Source organism: Monodelphis domestica, chromosome 3 (genome assembly GCF_027887165.1).
Source record: "Monodelphis domestica isolate mMonDom1 chromosome 3, mMonDom1.pri, whole genome shotgun sequence".
NCBI lineage: Eukaryota > Metazoa > Chordata > Mammalia > Didelphimorphia > Didelphidae > Monodelphis > Monodelphis domestica.
This window is the reverse complement of record NC_077229.1, coordinates 197,906,425-197,926,023: the sequence shown is the minus strand read 5'-3', so window position 1 is coordinate 197,926,023 and position 19,599 is coordinate 197,906,425. Positions and strand designations below refer to the sequence as shown.

The 19,599-nt window shown below is 36.4% G+C and overlaps 1 protein-coding gene and 1 long non-coding RNA gene across 3 annotated transcripts in view; one reads left to right on the top strand and one right to left on the bottom strand.

The window, feature by feature from the left end:
- Positions 1-19,599, bottom strand: part of LY86 (lymphocyte antigen 86) — a 145,555-nt gene that overhangs the window by 48,334 nt on the left and 77,622 nt on the right. For both annotated transcript variants that reach the window (XM_056823391.1, XM_056823390.1), the window contains exons 2-3: positions 7,917-8,003; positions 2,774-2,902 (exon numbers count right to left, since the gene is read on the bottom strand). In XM_056823391.1, the coding sequence (XP_056679369.1) occupies positions 2,774-2,902; positions 7,917-8,003 (216 nt within the window). The remainder of the gene's footprint in view (positions 1-2,773; positions 2,903-7,916; positions 8,004-19,599) is intronic.
- The window catches only part of LOC103105363 (uncharacterized), a 129,882-nt gene that overhangs the window by 90,244 nt on the left and 20,039 nt on the right, over positions 1-19,599 (top strand). The gene's annotated exons all lie outside the window — the stretch shown is intronic.

Genomic DNA, 19,599 nt, shown 5'->3' with positions numbered 1-19,599 from the left:
TCATTGAAAGACTGAATCCTTAGTTTTTATATCTTATCTTTTGAACCGAGTTTTTCTGTTGCCCCTCAATCTTTGTCATTCTGAACTCTTATTTGAAATACGATCAGGAAATTCCTTTGAATTTTCATCATATCACTGGGGACCAGCCTGGGTCCTTGTAAATCACTTTGAGAACAAGACTGGGAGGAACTGGGTGGAGTTAATAAAGCTGCTGATCTTCCATGAACTGTGGACCTTGTAACCTTTATTTTATTCTCTCTTGCCCCTTCCTCCTCCATACCCCCCACTAAATCCAGCAAACACTTTTACAGCATAGGATCCTCAAGAAAACAATTTTAATATCAATTATTAACAGAATAGGAAGTTATAATCTTTAATTCTGGAAATATACTAACTGACTATTTTAACTTTCTATGGATTGTAAAACTTGACCATTGTATTTGACTAAAGTTTTACTCTTTTCTTAGTTGACTTTATTTACATTGTTGTAGGCAGTATGTACATTCTTTTGGCTTCAATTTTCTTTGCTCTCATTATATCATAAAAGTACAGGGATGGGGGACAGCTGGGTAGCTCAGTGGATTGAGAGCCAGGCCTAGAGATGGGAGGTCCTGGGTTCAAATATGGCCTCAGACACTTCCTGGCTGTGTGACCCTGGGCAAGTCACTTGACCCCCATTGGCTAGCCCTTACCACTCTTCTGCCTTGGAGCCAATACACAGTAAGGACTCCAAGATGGAAGGTAAGGGTTTAAAAAAAAAAAGTACAGGGATGACCTGTTTTTGATGAGGCCATGTTGTCTCAGTGGGGCCACTGCTTCCTTTTGAAAATTTCTTCACCCTTTAATAATACATTTCTAGAATTTTTCTTGGAACTCAAGTCAAACACAATAGCCTATAGTTTGCAGAGTCCTTTTTCTTTCATTTTTTTTAAGAAAATTGGGATATTTTTTCCTAGTCCTGTGGTCGTCTTAATAATCTTTCAAAGAGTATTTTTTCAGAAATTCTTTTAGCAGAGAAGGTAGATAGTGCATTAAATAGAATGCCTAGCCTGGAAACAGGAAGATTTAGTTTCCTGAGTTCAAATCCAGTGTCAAACACTTTTTAGCTGTATGACCTTGGGCAAGTCACTTCACTTTGTTTGCTTCAGTCCCTCATCTATAAAATGAACTGGAGAAGAAAATGGCAGATTACTCCAGTATCTTTGCCAAGAAAACTTCAAATGGAGTCCCAAAGAATCAAACAGGAATGAAAAACAAAGGAACAAAATACTTTCAGTAGTCTAGGATACAGTTTATCTGGGCTCAGTGACATATTTATTAAGGATAACTTTGTATTCTTACCATCTTTCTATTACTCTTGGTATGATAATTTCTGAGGTGCTACTCAGTCACTGTTTTGGCTAAAATAGGGCAGAGAAGAAAGTTTTTGGATTTGAGGAAGTTGAAGAATAACACTGTCAATTTGGTTGTTAGATGGGTCATTAACATAATGCAGGATAGGGATGAGTCATTGGAGAATGTTGGGAGATATCCTGCTGGTCCTTGGACAATAGCAACTAGCATGGGCAGAAAGCAATAAAAACAAGATTACCTGGACTTCAGTGAGATAAATTGAGAAAAGAAAGTAGGTAAGAGCCCATTTACTAACTAATAGGAACTTAGGGATAAAAAATGATATTTTAGAAAATACTTCTTGGTTAGCCTTTGGAGAATAACCAGAGCTCATCTCAATGAGGAAAGTAATGTTAGAACGAGGGATTAAGAGAAACCAGCTCACTTTGAAATAAGTATTGTGACGAGCCAGGCAGAGCTTTTGAGTAAGAATTAGAATTTTAAATATTAACAACTCATTGTTATGTAGGTAGAAAACATGATTGATTGTTGAAAAGTTGTTCTGAATAATAGAAACAAAGATTATTTCCATAGCAGAAGCTCAAAGGAAGCTGGAGAAATTATAGGTAAAGCACACAGTTCTCTAGTTTAACAAATTCATTTGCCAGTTTAGTTACTTTTCTTATCCTAGCATAACTGCTTACCTCAGTCCACAAGGTTCCTATTAGTTCACTCTGTTCTACATGAATCTCTCATACTACTCTTTCTTCTTGGACAAACCCAACTTTATGTCTCATCGTGGTATTGCTGCTAGCTTCCATTTACTGCCTTTTTCAGCATCACTTACTAGGCAGTTGTGCATTTCTTCATTCTTTGAAGAGGTGCAATGACATCATGAGGATGATATCTTGACTTGCATTTGCATTTGAATTTGAGACAGAGTTGTATTTACAAAGCCATCAACCTCACTCTCCCTTCCAGAGCCATTGAGGTCCAGTGGCAAGGCAAAAGTCAGGACTGGTAATGGTCTGAGAATTAGTAAGATGATCCAGGCATCTTAGAAGTCTGACCAAGCTCTAAGCACTCCACAATGCCTGCTTCAGCTACTTTCATGACTATTGGAACAAATTATTCTCATTTGCTCATTCCACCAAGGCAGTTTTCACATGTTTGGGGTAGACATTCTCCTAACTCACCAATGGGTTTGAGGCTTGTTGGTTATCTTGACATATCTGGACTGCTGAGACAGTTTTACCAGGGTGTGGCCCCTTAGCTTTCTGTAGTTTCACTAGTGAGTGCCAGGTAAGTGTTGAGTGAAAGGTGGTCAACAAGATGATGAATGAGCAGCCCCGAAACGGGCTCAGCAAGTCCTAACAACAGAAGTGCTAGTCTTTCTTGAACACCAATACACTCCATTAGGTAGTCGGCATAAGGAACTTACCTCCTTTCTTTTTTCCACAGAATGAAAACTTTGGAAAGTCTACTTCACATACTGGGTATGAATAGGACAAGATGGACTTTCCCATTGAGAAGAGATTGATGTCAAGAAATAGCTCTTGGATGTCATGTCCTAAATAGCAAAGAGAAGAATAGTTTTACCAAATTTATAGAGGCAAAAGAAGATCTAATTTTATGTTATCTAAAAATCTAAATATGAACCAGAAAAGTATTAGTTTTCTTTTTTCTTTCCAAGTCTTTTATTTTTAATTTTTATTTAATTTTAAATTTTTATTTAAGTATTTTTCCATGGTTCCATGAATCATGTTATTTCCCTCCTCTTTTTCCCTCCCCCTACCCTGAGCCAACATGCAGTTCCATTGGGTTATACATATATTATCACTCAATGCCCATTTCCATATTAATCATTTTTGTAATAATCTTTTTAAGAACTAAAACCCCACATCCAATACCTATATAAATAAGTGATAAATCATGTGTTTTCTTCTGGTTTCTACTCCCACAGTTCTTTCTCTGGATGTGGATAGTATTCTTTCTCATAAGTCCCTCAGGATTGTCCTTGATTATTGCATTGCTATCAGTAGCAAAGTCGATTACATAAGATCATCCCCCAATGTTTCAGTCTCTTTGTGCAATGTTCTCCTGGTTTTGCTCATTTCATTCCACATCAGTTTGTGGAGGCCTTTCCAGATCGTCTGGAAATCAAGCAGTTTATCATTTCTTTTAACACTATAGTATTTTATCATCATTACATATCACAATTTGTTCAGCCATTCCCCAATTAAGGGACACCCCTTCATTTTCCAATTTTTTGCCATCACAAATAGGGCATGGCTACGGATATTTTTGAACAAGTATTTTTCTTTATTATCTCTTTGAGGATTGAACCTAGTAGTGGTATGGCTGGATCAAAGGGCATACATTCTATTAAAGCCCTTTGGGCATAATTCCAAATTTCCTTCTAGAATGGTTGGATCAGTTCACAACTCCACCAGCAGTGTATTAGTGTCCCAATTTAAAAGCATTATTTTTTAGTTAAAATAAAAAAAAAAAGAACCAAAATGTATCTACAAAGTTTTGGTAGCATTGTAGAGTAATTGAGATTGATAAAAGCTCATGGCATAAAAAAGAGACCTTGATGGCTTTGAATTTTTGCCCAATCCCCTAGATTTCTGTAACTTGGCAGTACAGTCTTCCAACTGTTTTTTTTTTAACCCTTACCTTCTGTCTTAGAATCAATACCAAGGGGGCAGTTGGGTGGCTCAGTGGATTTAGAGCCAGGCCAAGAGATGGGAGGTGCTAGGTTCAAATCTGGCCTCAGATACTTTCTAGCAGTGTGACCATGGGCAAGTCATTCAACCTGCATTGCCTAGTCTTATTCAAAACAGAAGGTAGAGAAGGTAAGGTTTTAAAAAAATATCAATACCAAGTATTGGTTTCAAGGTAGAAGGGTAGTAAGGTCTAGAATTTTATGAGTCTCTTACTACATCATACCTATAAGATGAGGTCATAAATCAAGAAACTTGCAGATAACATTTTTGCAAGCCTTCAAGAATGAAGACATACAAGAGTGTGAAAAAGAGAAAAAGAAAAACCTCAAAACTTTTGGTGAGATTTGTTAAATTCCAGACATTAGGAATGAACCCAAACATTCCAAGCAACATTTATTTTGTCTACCTGTTTTTACATTCAAACAATACATACTTTATGTATTGACCAATATCATGGTTATAGAATCTTCAGATGGTGATGGAAGTGTGGCATTATTGTCACTACTTCCAGAAATCCTGGTAATGTTAGTAAAGTCACAGGAGAGCCTTTTAAGAAAGGTATGTTCAAACTTCTCTAGTTGCCATGTTTAACATTTATTTGAGCCTGGAATCAGGAGGATTCTTCCTGAGTTCAAATCTGGCCTCAGACACTTACTAGTTGTGTGATCCTGGGCAAGTCACTTAATTCTGTTTGCTTTGGTTTTCTTCTCTGTAAAATGAACTGGAGATGAAACCACTCCAGTATCTTTGCTAAGACAATCCCAAATGGGTTCATGAATAATCAGTCAAGACTGATAGATGCCTGAACAACAAAAGAAAAAGGCAATGGAGAAAATTCTAGAATCACAGAATGGCTTAGCTGGAAGAGACTTTAGAGGACATCTAGTCTAGTTCTTGACCTTGTTTGTGTCATGGACCTGTTTGATAGTCCAGTGAAACCTATGGACCCCTTCTAAGAACAATGCTTTTAAATGTGTAAAATAAAATATAATTATCAAAATATTTTTCAAGTCACATAGTTTAAGACCCCTCGATAGGTCAAACCCCTTGATTTGTAAATGATGAGAACTATGTCTACAGTGGTTAAATGACTAGCCAAGGTTACATAGGTAGTTAAGTAGCAAAATTGTTATTTGAATTCATGTCTTTTTCCATTATGTAACTCCCCTCCCACCTATCTACACACATCACTACCATATATACACATGTACCTCTGAGTAGTTAGATATAGAGATATTGAGAGGAAGGAAGAAAACTGAAGCCATTTTGTAGTTAGCTTTAGGAGGGAGGAAAGTCATGATTATGTCAGTGAGAATCATGAAAACAGGGAGAGCGTGATCTATGTAGCTCCCCTAACTAATTGTGTCTGTACTTATACATGTACATGTTGTCTTTTCCAACAAAACAAAAACTTCCTGAAGGTACAGACTCTTCATTTTTTGTCTTTGTATCCTTAGGACCCAGCCTGCTGTTTAAAAAAAAACCTGAACCTGTGCTTTCATCAGTTTTTTTTTTTTGAACCCTTACCTTCCATCTTAGAATCAATACTGTGTATTGGTTTTGAGGCAGAAGAATGGTAAGGGCTGGGCAATGGGGATTCAGTGACTTGCCCAGGGTCACACTGCTAGGAAGTATCTGAAGCCAAATTTGATCCCAGGTCCTCTGGTTTCCAGCAGTGGTGCTTTAACTTCTGTGCTACCTAGATTTGCTCTAATTTAATCTGTTTTGATAAAGAAACTTCCTAATATTGTAAATCAGTCACTGCTCTGTAATTTTAATTTTTGTGTCTTCATCTAGTGCCTTCCCTCTGAGATTACCTTCCATTTATGCTGTATATGGTAGTTCTATACATGTCTCTCATGAGACTGAGAGTTCCTTGAGGGCAAAACCTCTATGTTTTTAGCTTCTTTGTGTCCTCAGCACTTAGGATGCTGTTTGGCGCATAGAAAATGTTTAATAGATGTTAGTTGATCAATTAACTAACACAGTACCTGGAATACAATAGGCACTTAATCAATACTGATTGATTGATCTGGTCCTCTCTTCTTGTTGGCCAGCACCATTGGCTTATGTAATACCCAGGACATTGATATTTACTTTTCTTCGAGCTCCACTTCTGGTTTTCTGAACTTTTCTACTTTCTTACTAACAGCCTTGCTCTTATGTATAGCTATCATTTCATGTCTCCTCTTTTATAGCTCTGTTTTGTGTGTTTTCTTCCCATATTATAATATAAGCTCCTTGGAGGCATGGACTATCTTTTTTGTCTGTATTGTTATCTGTAACATTTAGTACAATAACTGATACATAGTAAACATTTAACAAATGTTGTATCTATCTATCTATCCATCCATCTATCCATCTCCCTCTCCCTCTCTCTCTCCATCCATCCATCCATTCATCATCTATCCATCTATATCCATCTATCTACCTATCTATCCAACCAACCAACCATCCATTCATTCATCTACCCATCCATCCATCTATCTATCCATTTATATCCATCTATCTCTCTGTGTCTATATCTTTCTCTGTCTAGATCTATCAATCTAAGATAATTTATTTTTAATATACACTGAATTATCAGTATAATATGGGTTTTGAATTAGAGGATCCAATCAGTTTGTTGACCTATGTATACATTTCCTTTGTTCTTAGGAACTCTAAAGAATGTTTTCCCTGTAAAACCTCATTAATAGATAAGGGAGATAATGAAGCTTTCCTGGAAAATGTGTGACTACTCAACATAACCTATGGGGATGAGAATTTGTATGGACTACCTTCTAATTAACTATTTACTAATTAGAGATGTCTTGGGATGTCCAAGTGAGGGGTTGAATAACGACCTCCCCAAATCACATTTATGAACCGTGGCAAAAGGACTTTGGAGTCTTTACCAAGAGAACCATTTGAACAAATTAATATTTCTTGCCCTGTAAGTTAAGAAATTAATTTAATACTCTTTCAAAATTTCAGTTTTCACATACTATCCACCTACCTATTTGTTTGTCTACCTGCCCACCTATCCATCTGCCTATATATGTGTATATGTATCATAGTCTTAGCGAATTGCCTGGGAGCTCTAAGAGATTGACTTGCCAGGATCATACAGGTATTTTGTGTGTATGTTGGAGGCATGAATTAGATTCAGGTCTTCCTTACTGACTCCTGCTTCCTCTCACTTAGCACATGGTAACTGATTAATAAATGCTTGTTAAATTATTGTTTGATACATAGAATGATCTCATGTGCAAGAATCCTTCCACTTGAAGTTTGATGAAAATGTTTCAAGGAAAACATTTGATTAATTAAAGCAATCATAGGGTCAGACTAATTTCAGAGACATGATTACAAAGAAGTTAAAAAAGCAGAAATCTAATTCCACCCACACCATCTAGGGGTCACTCCTCATGAGGGGTCATGCCAACATTTAAGACTTTCCTTGTAAGGGAGAGGTGCAAAACATGCTGATGGTGGAGGATTTACATGTTGCTGAAATAATTGCTCACACCAAATTATTGAAGATTGACACTCATAATTTACCAGATGCAGTAAGCTCTAAATACTCAACTTATTGTTGTCTACTGATTCTAGTTATTTCTATTATTACATTTATAAATGAGTAGCTAAAGCTTATGGTATCTGAACAGATTATTAAATGTGATTTCTTCTCAAAGAGTTTATCATTTAAATAGACAAATAAGAGATGGGAAGGAAATATAGTGCATTGTGGAGAACCCAGGGATAGACAGCCTCTATGGTGAATACAAGTCTTTCTGGCAACTGGAAGCTATATAAGTGCTTACTTTTAATGTCTAAGCTGGTAATTTTTACTTAGAACAATTTTTTACTTACTTAGAATAACTCCAAATCGAATTTTGAGATTTTTACTTATGGGATTGTTACAGTGGTCCATGGAGAAGCCAAGGTCTTGCAATGGATCTGTTGATAGAAAAACAATAGATTGGCTTTATTTCCATTACATAGTACAGTGGACTAAATCCTATATTATATAGCTAGGTGATGTAATAGGTAAGACTTTGGATTTAGAATTAGAAAGCTCAGCTTTAGACATTTACTCAGCTGATTTGACTCTGGGCAACCCACTTAACCTTTCTCAGTTTCCTTATCCATAAAAAGGCGCAAAAACTAGCACAGGCCCCAAAGAGTTGTTACAAAGATCAAGTGATTTGCAAACCTTAAAGTATTGTATATCCATTATTATTATTATAATTATTAATGAGCAATGCCCATAATTCTTGCTCATAGGGTTTTGTTTGTTTGTTTTGGCACAAGGTGGGCTGGGAATCAAGAAGACCCAAGTGCAATTCAAACTCAGATTCTTAATAGCTATGTGACTTTGGGCAAACTCCTTAATCTGTTTGCCTCAGTTTCCTGAACTTAAAATGGGTATAATAACATCACCTACTTCACAGGGTTATTGTGAGGCTCAAATGAGAAAAATGTAAAGTGCATTTAGTACAATAATTCTTTGAGGTAGATGTTAGTTTTAACCCCTTTTTATAGATGAAGAAACTTAAGAGAGGTTAAGGTTAATACCTGGTACATAGTAGACACCATAAATATGCTTTTATCTTTGATTAACCTTCCCTTTCCTAAATCTCCATCTTAAAAAAAAATCAGTCCACATTCCATTTCTTTTATTGTCCCATGACATTATTACAACTCTTTAAATATTTTTCTGTTTCATATACATACTGATTATTTATTGACATTTGCTTAAGGCAGGCAATAGTTTCATTTCTGGTTTTGTATCTCTAGCATTAGATTGGGGAGCCAGTTCTTCATATATAATAGGCACTTAATAAGTGCTTATGGATCTATTGAATTTACTAAGCACTTTCATATACATTATGCCTCATTAGATACTCTCCCAAACTCTGCGACATAGGCAGGGTAAATATTACTTTTGTACAATCAGTGCTGCTAATGCTTGTTTTGAAACTCAGGTTTATTCCAATATGATGCTGTATAAAGAAACAATTTGAGTATAGCATGAATTCTAATTTGTTTATCCATAGTTTCACTTGAGAGAAACAGTTAAGAATGCAGAAAACGACCCTCAGTTGAACAGTCCCAAAGGAATAAACAAAACACAAATATACACCTGCCTCAAAAACCTGCTAGCTTACCTCAGCTCCCTGAGAATATTATCTTCCAAAGCTGTATTTTGCTATTCTTTCCAATTTGAGAACTTTTTTATATTAAAAAGCATTCTTTCAACATTCCAAGTTGAACGAGTCCTGGAATTGCAGCCTGTGGAGGCCACCCTCTCTCCTGTAACCTTCAATTTTGCTAGCCCAAGGCTATGGGTGAGAGGACACAGCCTAAGCAGTGGGCTGAAGCCAAGGACACACCTCTATTTGTTGTAGTATTTGTATATTTCTTAACCATCTAACAAATAAAAAACATTTCACTCTAAACCATCTCACTCTTTTTATTAAGTACCTTTTTAATGTTTTCTACTGCTAGATTATTATAGTGGTGAATGTTAGGAATGTGTACTTCTCCTTAGAGCAGAAATGATTGTAGTTCAAAAGGTCTTGACAATTAGTAAAGTCAACAAGTAATTACTAAAGCTTACTATGTTAGGTAGTAAGCTAAGTGCTAGAAATACAAATATAGTCATAAAGAAAAAAGAGTTCCTGCCCTCAAAGAGCTAACATTCTAATGGAGACAGCCAATATATAAAATGGAGGCTGAATAGTAGAGGATTGGAGAGGGAGGTAAAGGGTCTGCAAGGAAAATTCAGTCAGGAGTATATCTTGGAGAGGAATGAAGATGCCTCCTTCACTCATTGATATAGATCACAGCTTCTCCAAGCCTTCATTGATGGTTTCATGAGTTGTTGTGGACCCTAAATTAACATGCCTCGTGTTCCACCTTCTGATGATCTGCTTATCCAAAACTTAACCAGGGCAGTGTACAGATAATAGATACAGTGCACACTGATAGGTCAGTACTAGAAGCCTTCTAGGTAGAACCTTCCAGAACATATATTCTATTGCCATGCCCCTTAAAAACCCAAGGTCAGTTCTATGCCAGGATGAGACACAACATGGTAAATAGGGTCTTAGTGGAAAGGGATAGGTATTATCTCCATTTTGTAGATTAAGAAACTGAGGCTCAGAGAATCTATTTAAATGACTAATTTAAATAAATACCCCAAGATCCCATAATGATTGGATGGCAAAATTGTGTCTCTCAAACCAAGGTTCTTGCACTCACTCTTGCTTTGAAAGAAATATTGTATCAGTATTGTGGGTTGTTATTGTAATTTTATTATTAAACTTCTTCCTTGCCTACATTATTTTAGATTCTGAGTTTGTAAACTAGTTCTCATAAGGCAGATTGTCCTAAACCATTTTGCAAATATCTTTCACCTCTAGGAATTTACTCAGTCTCTTCCTTGTGCCTGGAATATATGCATTCTTTCTCATCCCTGTATTTCAGAATCCTGATTTTTAAAAGCTTAGCTTCAGTATAATTTTCTCTATGATCCTTTTGGCTATTCTTTGTCCCTTTAAAAAAAACAAAAACACCTTACCTTAGGATTAATACTGAGTATTGCTTATAAGGCAGAAGAATGGTATGGGTTAGGCAATGGAGGTTAAGTGACTTGTCCAGGGCCACACATCCAAGAAGTATCTGAGGCTAGATTTGAACCCAGGACCTCCTGTCTCTAGGTTTAGCTCTCAATCCACTAAGCTACCTAACCATCTCCTGTCTTTTGTTTTTGAAGAAGACCAATGATATCATGAGATGCTATCTTGATTTGTTCAATTTGTTCATGAATTGGGTTTCAGTGAGGCAGAGTTGCATTAATTTGTCAGCTTCACTTACTCTTTCTTCCAGAGTCATTAAAATCCTTGGCAAGACATGTCAGAATGACTAGCAATGGCCCAGGATGCAGAGGATAATCTTGGGTTCTTTAGTATCTGACCAAACTCTAAGCACTCTTTAGTGCCTGCTTCAGTCATCTTCATGGTCATTGTGACAAATAATTCTTATCTGTTCATTCAGCCAGGGAGAAGTCTTCACATGCTTAAGCAGACTCTTCCCCCATTTCCACTCCCAACTCACTGATGGGTTTCTGGTTCATCAGTTCCTTTCAACCTGGTTTAGCTCATCTGTTGAGATGGTTTCACCCGGGTGTGGCCATTGTGCATATGGCTTTTTGGAGCCACAGATGAGAGCTGAATGTAGCTGGATAGTAAAGAAAGATGAATAGCCCTGAGAAGGACTCAGCAAGCCCTCACAGCAGAGGTTTTAGGCTTCCTTGAACATCCATCCACTCCTATCTTCTTGGATTGCTTAAGTAAAAGAAGGAAGGATACACTCTTTACTGAAGCCTTTTTGGACTACTTAAGTAAAGAGTAAATGCTTCCACACTCTTTCTTCTTAGACTACTTATGAGTATATTCTTCCTTTTTTGAATCCTTATAGAATTTCCATTATAGACTTCTTGTTTGGAGCATGTTTTGAATTACTATTTAATTTTTTTGCATGCTTTGATTTTATTTTTACCATTAGAATGAAAAACAAAAGGTTAACTTGTATGAAAGAGCCATCACAATTTTTTAAAAGGCCAAAATAGACCAGAAATTGCCTCAGCCAGCCAATACTTGATATCTCTGCCAGATGGAGAGAGAGAGAGAGCAGTCAAGGGCTGGCTTAGAATATAAACTCATTTGTACAACACGATAGAGGAAACTATTGTAAAGTTACAAACAAAATCACCTCATAAAAACCAAAGCAATGAAAGTGAAAACAATTCTATGGAAAGACTGGCATAGGATCCAACAGACATACACTATCAAATGAATTGGAAGATAAAATGGAAAGGACAAAAGAGAGATGAAAAATCATACAGATAGCCTTTCACCAATGACTTTCTATGCTATATCATATCCTTATGGTTGCACTGAAAGATGCAGGGAATACAGTATTCCAATTTGTTTAATAGTTTGTTGATTTCCCAAAACAATCCACTTCCAAATATTTGGCTTGGTACAACAAAAAGCTTCTTTAATCTTCTAAAATGAAGACTATCTCATTTATATGTTAAGATCATAATAGATTTCTTGATAAATGCAACCCAGGTAACTGTTCAGTTAACATCAAGTGAAGTATTAAACATGCTAAGTGGTGCAGTGGACAGAGCTCTGGGTCTTGAGTCAGGAAGACTCATCTTCATGAGTTCAAATCTAGCTTGAGATGCTTATTAGCTTTGTGTCCCTTGGCAAGCTACTTTACCCTATTTGCCTCACTTGCTTCATCTGTAAAATGAACTGGAGAAGGAAACGGCAAACCACTCCAGTATCTTTTCCAAAGAGACCCCAAATGGGGTCACAAAGAGTTGGACATGACTGAAGAACACTAGGGTCTACTACCAACTGCTTTAGAAATAGGATCTCATTTGATTCTTACAACAATCCTGTGAGACAGGTGCTGCTTTTTTCCAACTGAGGTAATTGAGGTGAACAGTGTAGGTAGCAGAGAAAGGTAAAGATTAAATGACTTTTCCAGAGTCACATAGCTAATAAGTTTCTGAGTCCAAATTTGAATTCAGGTCTTTCTGACTCTAGGCTTGGCACTCTATCCATTTCACCAACTACCTGCCTGTGAAGTGAAATGTCAACTATGCACTATGCATCATTCCAGGTTCTAGAAGTAAAAGTGGAAAAATGAGATAGTTCTTGTCCCCAAGGAACCTTTATTATACCAACGTGAGATGACATTCACAGATAATGAACTATAGAATATATATCCCCTCCCTCCACCCCTGCCACCCTTGCACCCCATCAAATATGGATGATGGAAGCAATGGAAGTGATGGAAGGCCACTAAAGATTAGAGAAATAGAAGAGGCTTCTTAAAGGAAGTAGCACCTGAGTTGAGACTTGAAGGTCTAAAACAGGAAGACATGTACTCAATAAAGGTGATCACTATTGTTATAGAGGAGATGTTGTGCAAGGTTTTGTTGGAATTGGAATTACTTATGGCAGGTAAATCCCTCAAATGCTCCTGAAAAATATTTATGTGCTTAGTACAGCACCTGAGTGGGGAACAGAAATCCAGTCTTCTGTTTCTCTATCTTGTCGCTGTACATTTGTATTGCAATCATCTCTTTTCCCTGCTTCCCTTGTCTGAGACCTTCTTTACTGCTGAAACAGCAAGGATTGTCCTATTAGGGAAGGGTTGCAAGAGATTACTAAACTGAAGAAGAGATTTTCCCATTACTAGTGCCCAGCAACAGACCTGTCCAATTACAGGATACTACATTCCTTATTCCTACCCTTTAAGCCCCCAGCAACAGCCCTGTTCAGTCCCAAGGCACCCCATACCCCATTCACCTCCTGCCTAAATTGAAGCCTAGAAAAGCTTTTTCCTTTTGATTCTTGGGAAGTTTGATGGTGCAGGTGGAGATCCCTTACTGGCAAACTCAATAAACCCTTCTTTTTTTCCAAAATTTATGATATCGTGTTTGGTTATGGCTTTGGTTTTGGTTCTGTCAGTGATTTGTTGCACTACCAACAATTGTACCCACACTTGACACATGGTGGGTGCTTAATAAATGCTTCTTTCTTTCCCTGTTTGCATATGCCCTTGTGTTAAGGTTGCCAATCTTCAGAATATTTTAGGGCCTCTTTGGTAAGACTGATGATAACTCAAAAGAAATTGTTCTATATTAGAAAAACTGAATGGAAGAAAAATGCCATGTCCATATTATGATATGCACATGAGTGGCCAGTCTATTGAATGAGTATATAAGTGTATATTTTCTGGATGTCTTCTATATCTCTCTATTCTTATTTTTTTAAATCTTTATTTGTATCTGTATCTATATGAGACAGACAATGCATGTACAAAATTAATTGATGAGCTGGGTTCAGTATTGAAAAAGAGAAAGTATGGGGGGTATTTGGGTAGCTCAGTGGATTGAGAGCCAGGCCTAGAGACAGGAGGTCCTAGGTTCAAATGTGGTCTCAGGCACCTCCTAGCTGTGTGGCCCTGGGCAAGTCACTTAACCCCCATTGCCTAGCCCTTACCACTCTTCTGCCTTGGAACCACTACACAGTATTGATTCCAAGATGGAAGGTAAGGGTTTAAGTAAAAAAAAAAAAGAAAAAAGAAAAGAAAAAGAGAAAGTATGATTTGCTTTTGGAAAATTATCCTGTAATTTTGACTCTCCTAAGTGGCAATACCACACAAAACTTCATTAAAAAAACAAAACAAAACAAAGTCATGTGGATGTAGGGCAGCTAGGTGTCATAGTGTTTAAAGAGCTAGGCCTAAAGGTAGGAGAACCTGGGTTCAAATGTGACCTCAGACGTCCTGATTGTGTGATCCTGGGCAACTTAACCCCGATTTCCTAGTCCTTACTGCAATTCTGCCTTGGAACCAATACTTGGTATTGAGTCTAACCATGCAGGAAATCATTTAACCTCTCTGGGCCTCAGTTCTCTCACCTGTAAGATGAGGTGTTAGTCTAGGTAACCTTTCAGCTCCCTTCCACTTATAAGTCTGAGATTTCACAGTGATCTTAGATCTCATGTGACTCCACATTAATTTTCATTGGGTATACCATTTAAATTCTGAATATTCTAGTTTTATTCCTTCACATATCACTTTCCAGACTTCTCTGAATCCAGTTTCACACCCTGGAAAACAGCAGCAGCAGCAACAGTAGGGGAAATGTTAAGGGAATTGCCATAGTGTTACTGCTGCTTTGACTTGCAAGATTTCCCTGGTAGAATATTATCTACTTTGGTATCTTTTTATTCTGTACCATATTGGCTACAAATTAGGTAACACAATATTTAAAAAAAAAAGACATAGACCTATAATAACAATGTGGTATAGTTCACAGAAAGTCAGCCATGAAGTCAGGAAGACCTGGGTGTTCAAGTCCTTTTTCTAGCACATACTCTTCATATAACCCTGAACAAATCCCTTAACTCAGAAGCACTCTTAGCAGCTAGGACTAAAACCTGTAAAAAAGTTACTGATTTGCATTGGTGGATGGAGTTTTAATGAATGAATGAAACAAGGCCACAAACAACAACAACAACAACAACAACAACAACAACAACAACAACAACAACAACAACAACAACAACAACCTGATGAGGAGGCCTTGATGGAAGAGCAACTTAAAAACTTAGGTGAATGTAAATTCACTTTTGAAGAAAGATAAAAGAAACTAAGTATATATTGCTTGGTTAAATGATAGTTACAGCGTGATTCTTCATGTTGATAAATATTTAAAAGGTTTAGAAAAGAAGAAAGGAATAAAATATTAAGAACAGGTAGGGAAGAAATGAAAGAAAAGCATCTATTTTGATATCAGGCAAATGGTAAATTTGAGAGCAGTATCATAAAGGAAACATTGGATAGTTTCCAGAAAAAGAAAACCAAAAACCAAATCAAACAAACAAACACATGCGATAGATTGCTAGAAAATATTTTCCTCGGTCTGAATGGTGGAGCAGTCAAAAGAATTTCCCTGAAAGGGTCTTTGTCTCTTATAATTTCTGTAATGAATTTTAAGAATGACCTGCTGAACTTGTCTGCAAAGAGAGAGATGAGAGAATGCAAATCTTTCTCTTAGGAGAGGTGGGGGGGCTGGGGTTGGGAACATTGCATACATGGTCAGATTTCTCTGATGTGTTCATTAGTTTCAACAAGCTGCTTTGTTTGCCCCTTTTTCATTTTAACACTGTGTTATAAGGTCTGGCTCTCCGGGTAGAGAAGAGAGAAACAATTTATTTGGAACTGAAGGTGATATTAAAAAAATAGATATAAAATTTTTTAAAAAGAGCAGTTCAATGACCTGTGAACCTGCAAAACTTGATGTTTTCTTAAAATTTTATTTTTTATTTATAAATTTTAGCTTTGCTTTTCCTTTGTTTTTAAATAGATACCTTTACTCTCTGCCCCCTCCCCAATCTAGTAAGCCATCCCTTGTTACTTTTCTAGGTTCTGTAATAGGAAGAGAAAGATTATGAACTTATTTCTTTCTCTCTTAGGATGTCTTTCATCAGGAGAGCAGAATCATTAAAATCTCTGTCATACAATTCAATTGCCCTTTGAATCTCCTTGATAACTTTATTGGGTTCATCACTAAAATTTGGGGTTCTCCTTTTAATAGATTCAAGGTCCTCTGGGGAAAATCTTTTATGAGTTCTCATTTTATGTACCTCATTCTTTGTTACCACCAGCAAATCTCTAAGGGGACATAGATTCACTATTCCAGTTGCTTCTTCCTGTTCCAACCTATTTAGCCTTTTACCATTATTGCTAACATTGCTGTTATCATTATCAGCAATGTTTCCATATCCCAGGTTTACAATTATGTTGTTCATAAAGTGTTCCATTGTATCAAGTTGTTGTTTCATGTGTATTACCATAATCTTCAATTCAGAATCCTTTTTAAACCAAGCAATTAGTACCATTAGCTGATTTCCAAAAACACACAAGAAGCATGAAACTTGTACAACACAAACCCACAGATTACAGTAATGGGAACATAGGCCATTACATCAATTAACTTAATATCCATCACAAATTTTATACATTCCAATTCAAATACAAGGTGACAAAAGTTTGGGAAACTTACAAATATACCATATGGTATATATTCCCATAACATAAATAACATATGACATCACATATCAAACAAACTTACAAATAAATATATAAATGTATGTAAATAGTGTGTATAATAGGATTGTAAATTAATTGTATTATAGTGTATGTATATATGTAACATATATAAACACGAAGTGTACATAAGTGTATATGTGTGCATGTTTATAGCATACATGTATATATTGTATGTATATACTATATGTGTACATGTAAATTATGTACATAAATCACTTATATTTATTGTTACATGTATTTGCATAAGTGAGTTTAATATTTGGTTTGATTTTTCGGTGTAAGACTTATGGAATGTTGTGTTTATTGTAATTTTCAAATTTTTTTCTCTAAGTTTAATGTTAATGTACTGCAATAGTAGTACTACAATGTTCTGTATTAGCTGATAAGAATATTTTGAGTTTGATGTTTGCATGGAAGTTATGTTCAACTTTTGTTTGATGTTATTTGCTGTTTTACTTTTGCTTCTGTTTGACATTTGTACTTGTTCATTATTTAATTCCTTTTTCTTTTTCCTTGTTAAATTCCCTAGAATAGGTTAGTATTAGTTAGAGTAAGATAGTTGAGTGTAGGTTGTTTGTTATTTTGGGTAGATATCTTAGCTTAGGTAATTGGTAAGTATTTTAGATTGTGTACAAATGCAAAACTTGTGTTTCCAACAGGATTTTTGCTTCATGCAAAAGGGGGGAATGAGAAAAGATTGCAAAAGAGCTTTGCAATGTGAACTTCCAAGTGATTAACAGGGACATGTGACATGGGAGCCTGGGTCAAGATCTGGGTGAAGATCCCAAGTTTCCAATTGAAGAAAAACTCTCTCCTGAAGAAGGTTTTGGAGAAGTTGGAGGTTTTTCCATCTGTCTATCAGGTTTCTGGCCTTTTGGAGTTACCAGCTTAAGTGAGAGGGATCCTGCTTGGACTGGCTGCTGGCAGCTAGATAGAGGACTAAAGAACCACTTCTCTACTGGACCTGCTTTGGACAGTTTCTTCTGAAGATCTTGGCTCATATACTGGACTGCATTTGTGATATTTGTGTTGGGGAACTTAATGTATTTAGCTTAGATAAGTTAGGTTTAAAATAGATTTATAGGAATTAGATTTTGGGATTAATTATTATAATTTTCCCTTACCCTTTTACCCTCTTTCCATCTTAACCTTCCCAAAAATAAACCTGATTTTTTATGTTCCCTTCTTGTTCTTTCCCCTAACAAATCCCACTATAACAATTTTCACACTTAGCATTCTATTTCCTGACTCCAAGCCTTTGTAGAGGCCATCTCCCATGCCTGGAATGCACTTCCTATTCATCTCTACTTTATAGAATCTCTCACTTCCTTCAAAATATAGCTAAAGTACTATCTTGTCCATGAAGCTTTTTTTTGATCCCCCAATTGCCAGTAACCCCACTTTCAACTACCTTATATTTAATTACTATTTATATAATATTTATTTCAGATACATACATAAATACATATATAAATTCATATATGTAAATCTTCCCTAATAGCATATATGTTCCTAGACATCAAGGATCTTTCCTTCCTTCCTTCCTTCCTTCCTTCCTTCCTTCCTTCCTTCCTTCCTTCCTTCCTTCCTTCCTTCCTTCCTTCCTTCCTTCCTTCCTTCCTTCCTTCCTTCCTTCCCTCTCCTCCCACCCTGCAGTGGAATGTTGACAGATTCTACTTTTATCCCTGTCTGGTTAGCAGTTAATCATTTGAGAGAAGATATTATTGACGTACTTATAAAATTTCAGTTAACACAAAACAAGGAGAGTTGTTACATTGGATGATAGAATTGAGATCCAAAAAATATCCTTAGAAGCCAGAATGATAGACTTAAGCTAATAAAATGAACTTTAATGGAGAAACATGAAAAGTCTTGTAGCTTAACTTAAAAAAGGAACCATGCAAGGAGAAGATATGGAAGATGTGGCTTGAAAGGGGTTAATTTGAAAAAGGCTTGGGGAGGTGTTAATGAACTACAATATTGGGTTTGTGTCAGCTAAAAAATAAACAACAATAAAAACTAATAATAATCTTGGAAGCATTGCTGAGTCTCCTAAATGAGATCCATAATTATTCAAAATGATTTAACTTAATTTACATAAAAAACATGAATCAATGAATCAGTAAACATTTATTAAGACCTTACCATGTGCCAGGTACTCTACTAAACTCTGGGAATACAAAGAGAGAAGAGGCAGTCCTTGCCCTGAAGGAGCTAATAATCTAATGGGGGAGAAAATAAATAAATAAATAAATAAATAAATAAATAAATAAATATATACAAACAAGCTATATACAGGATAAATGGGAAATAATTAATAGAGGGAAGGCACTAGAATTAAGAGAGGTTGGATAAAGCTTCCTGTAGAACTTGGGAGTTTGGTTAGAACTTAAAGGAAGCCAGGAAGATAATTGGATGAAGATGAGGAAGGAGAGCATTCCAGACATGGTTGATAGTCAGAGAAAATGCCCCCAAATGAGAAATGGAGTGTCTTATTCACAGAATAGCCAAAAGGCTATTAAAGGCTCCATGGTGAGGAGTAGGGTATGAAAAGACCAGAAAGATAGGAGAAGACTAGATTATGAAAAACTTTGAATGCCAAACAAAGGATTTTTGTATTTGATCTTGAAGGTAATAGGGAACCACTGGCTGACGTAGTTGGACATCTTTAGTGGCTGAATGGAAGATAGATTGGAGTGGGGAAGAGACTTGAAGCAGGATGTGGTGGGTTGTCTAGATGTGACGTGTTGATGTTCTATATCAAAGTGGTGGCAGTGTCAGGGGAAAGAAAGGGGGGGTGTTCAGAGATTTTGCAAAGGTAAAATTGACAAGCCTTGACAAACACCTT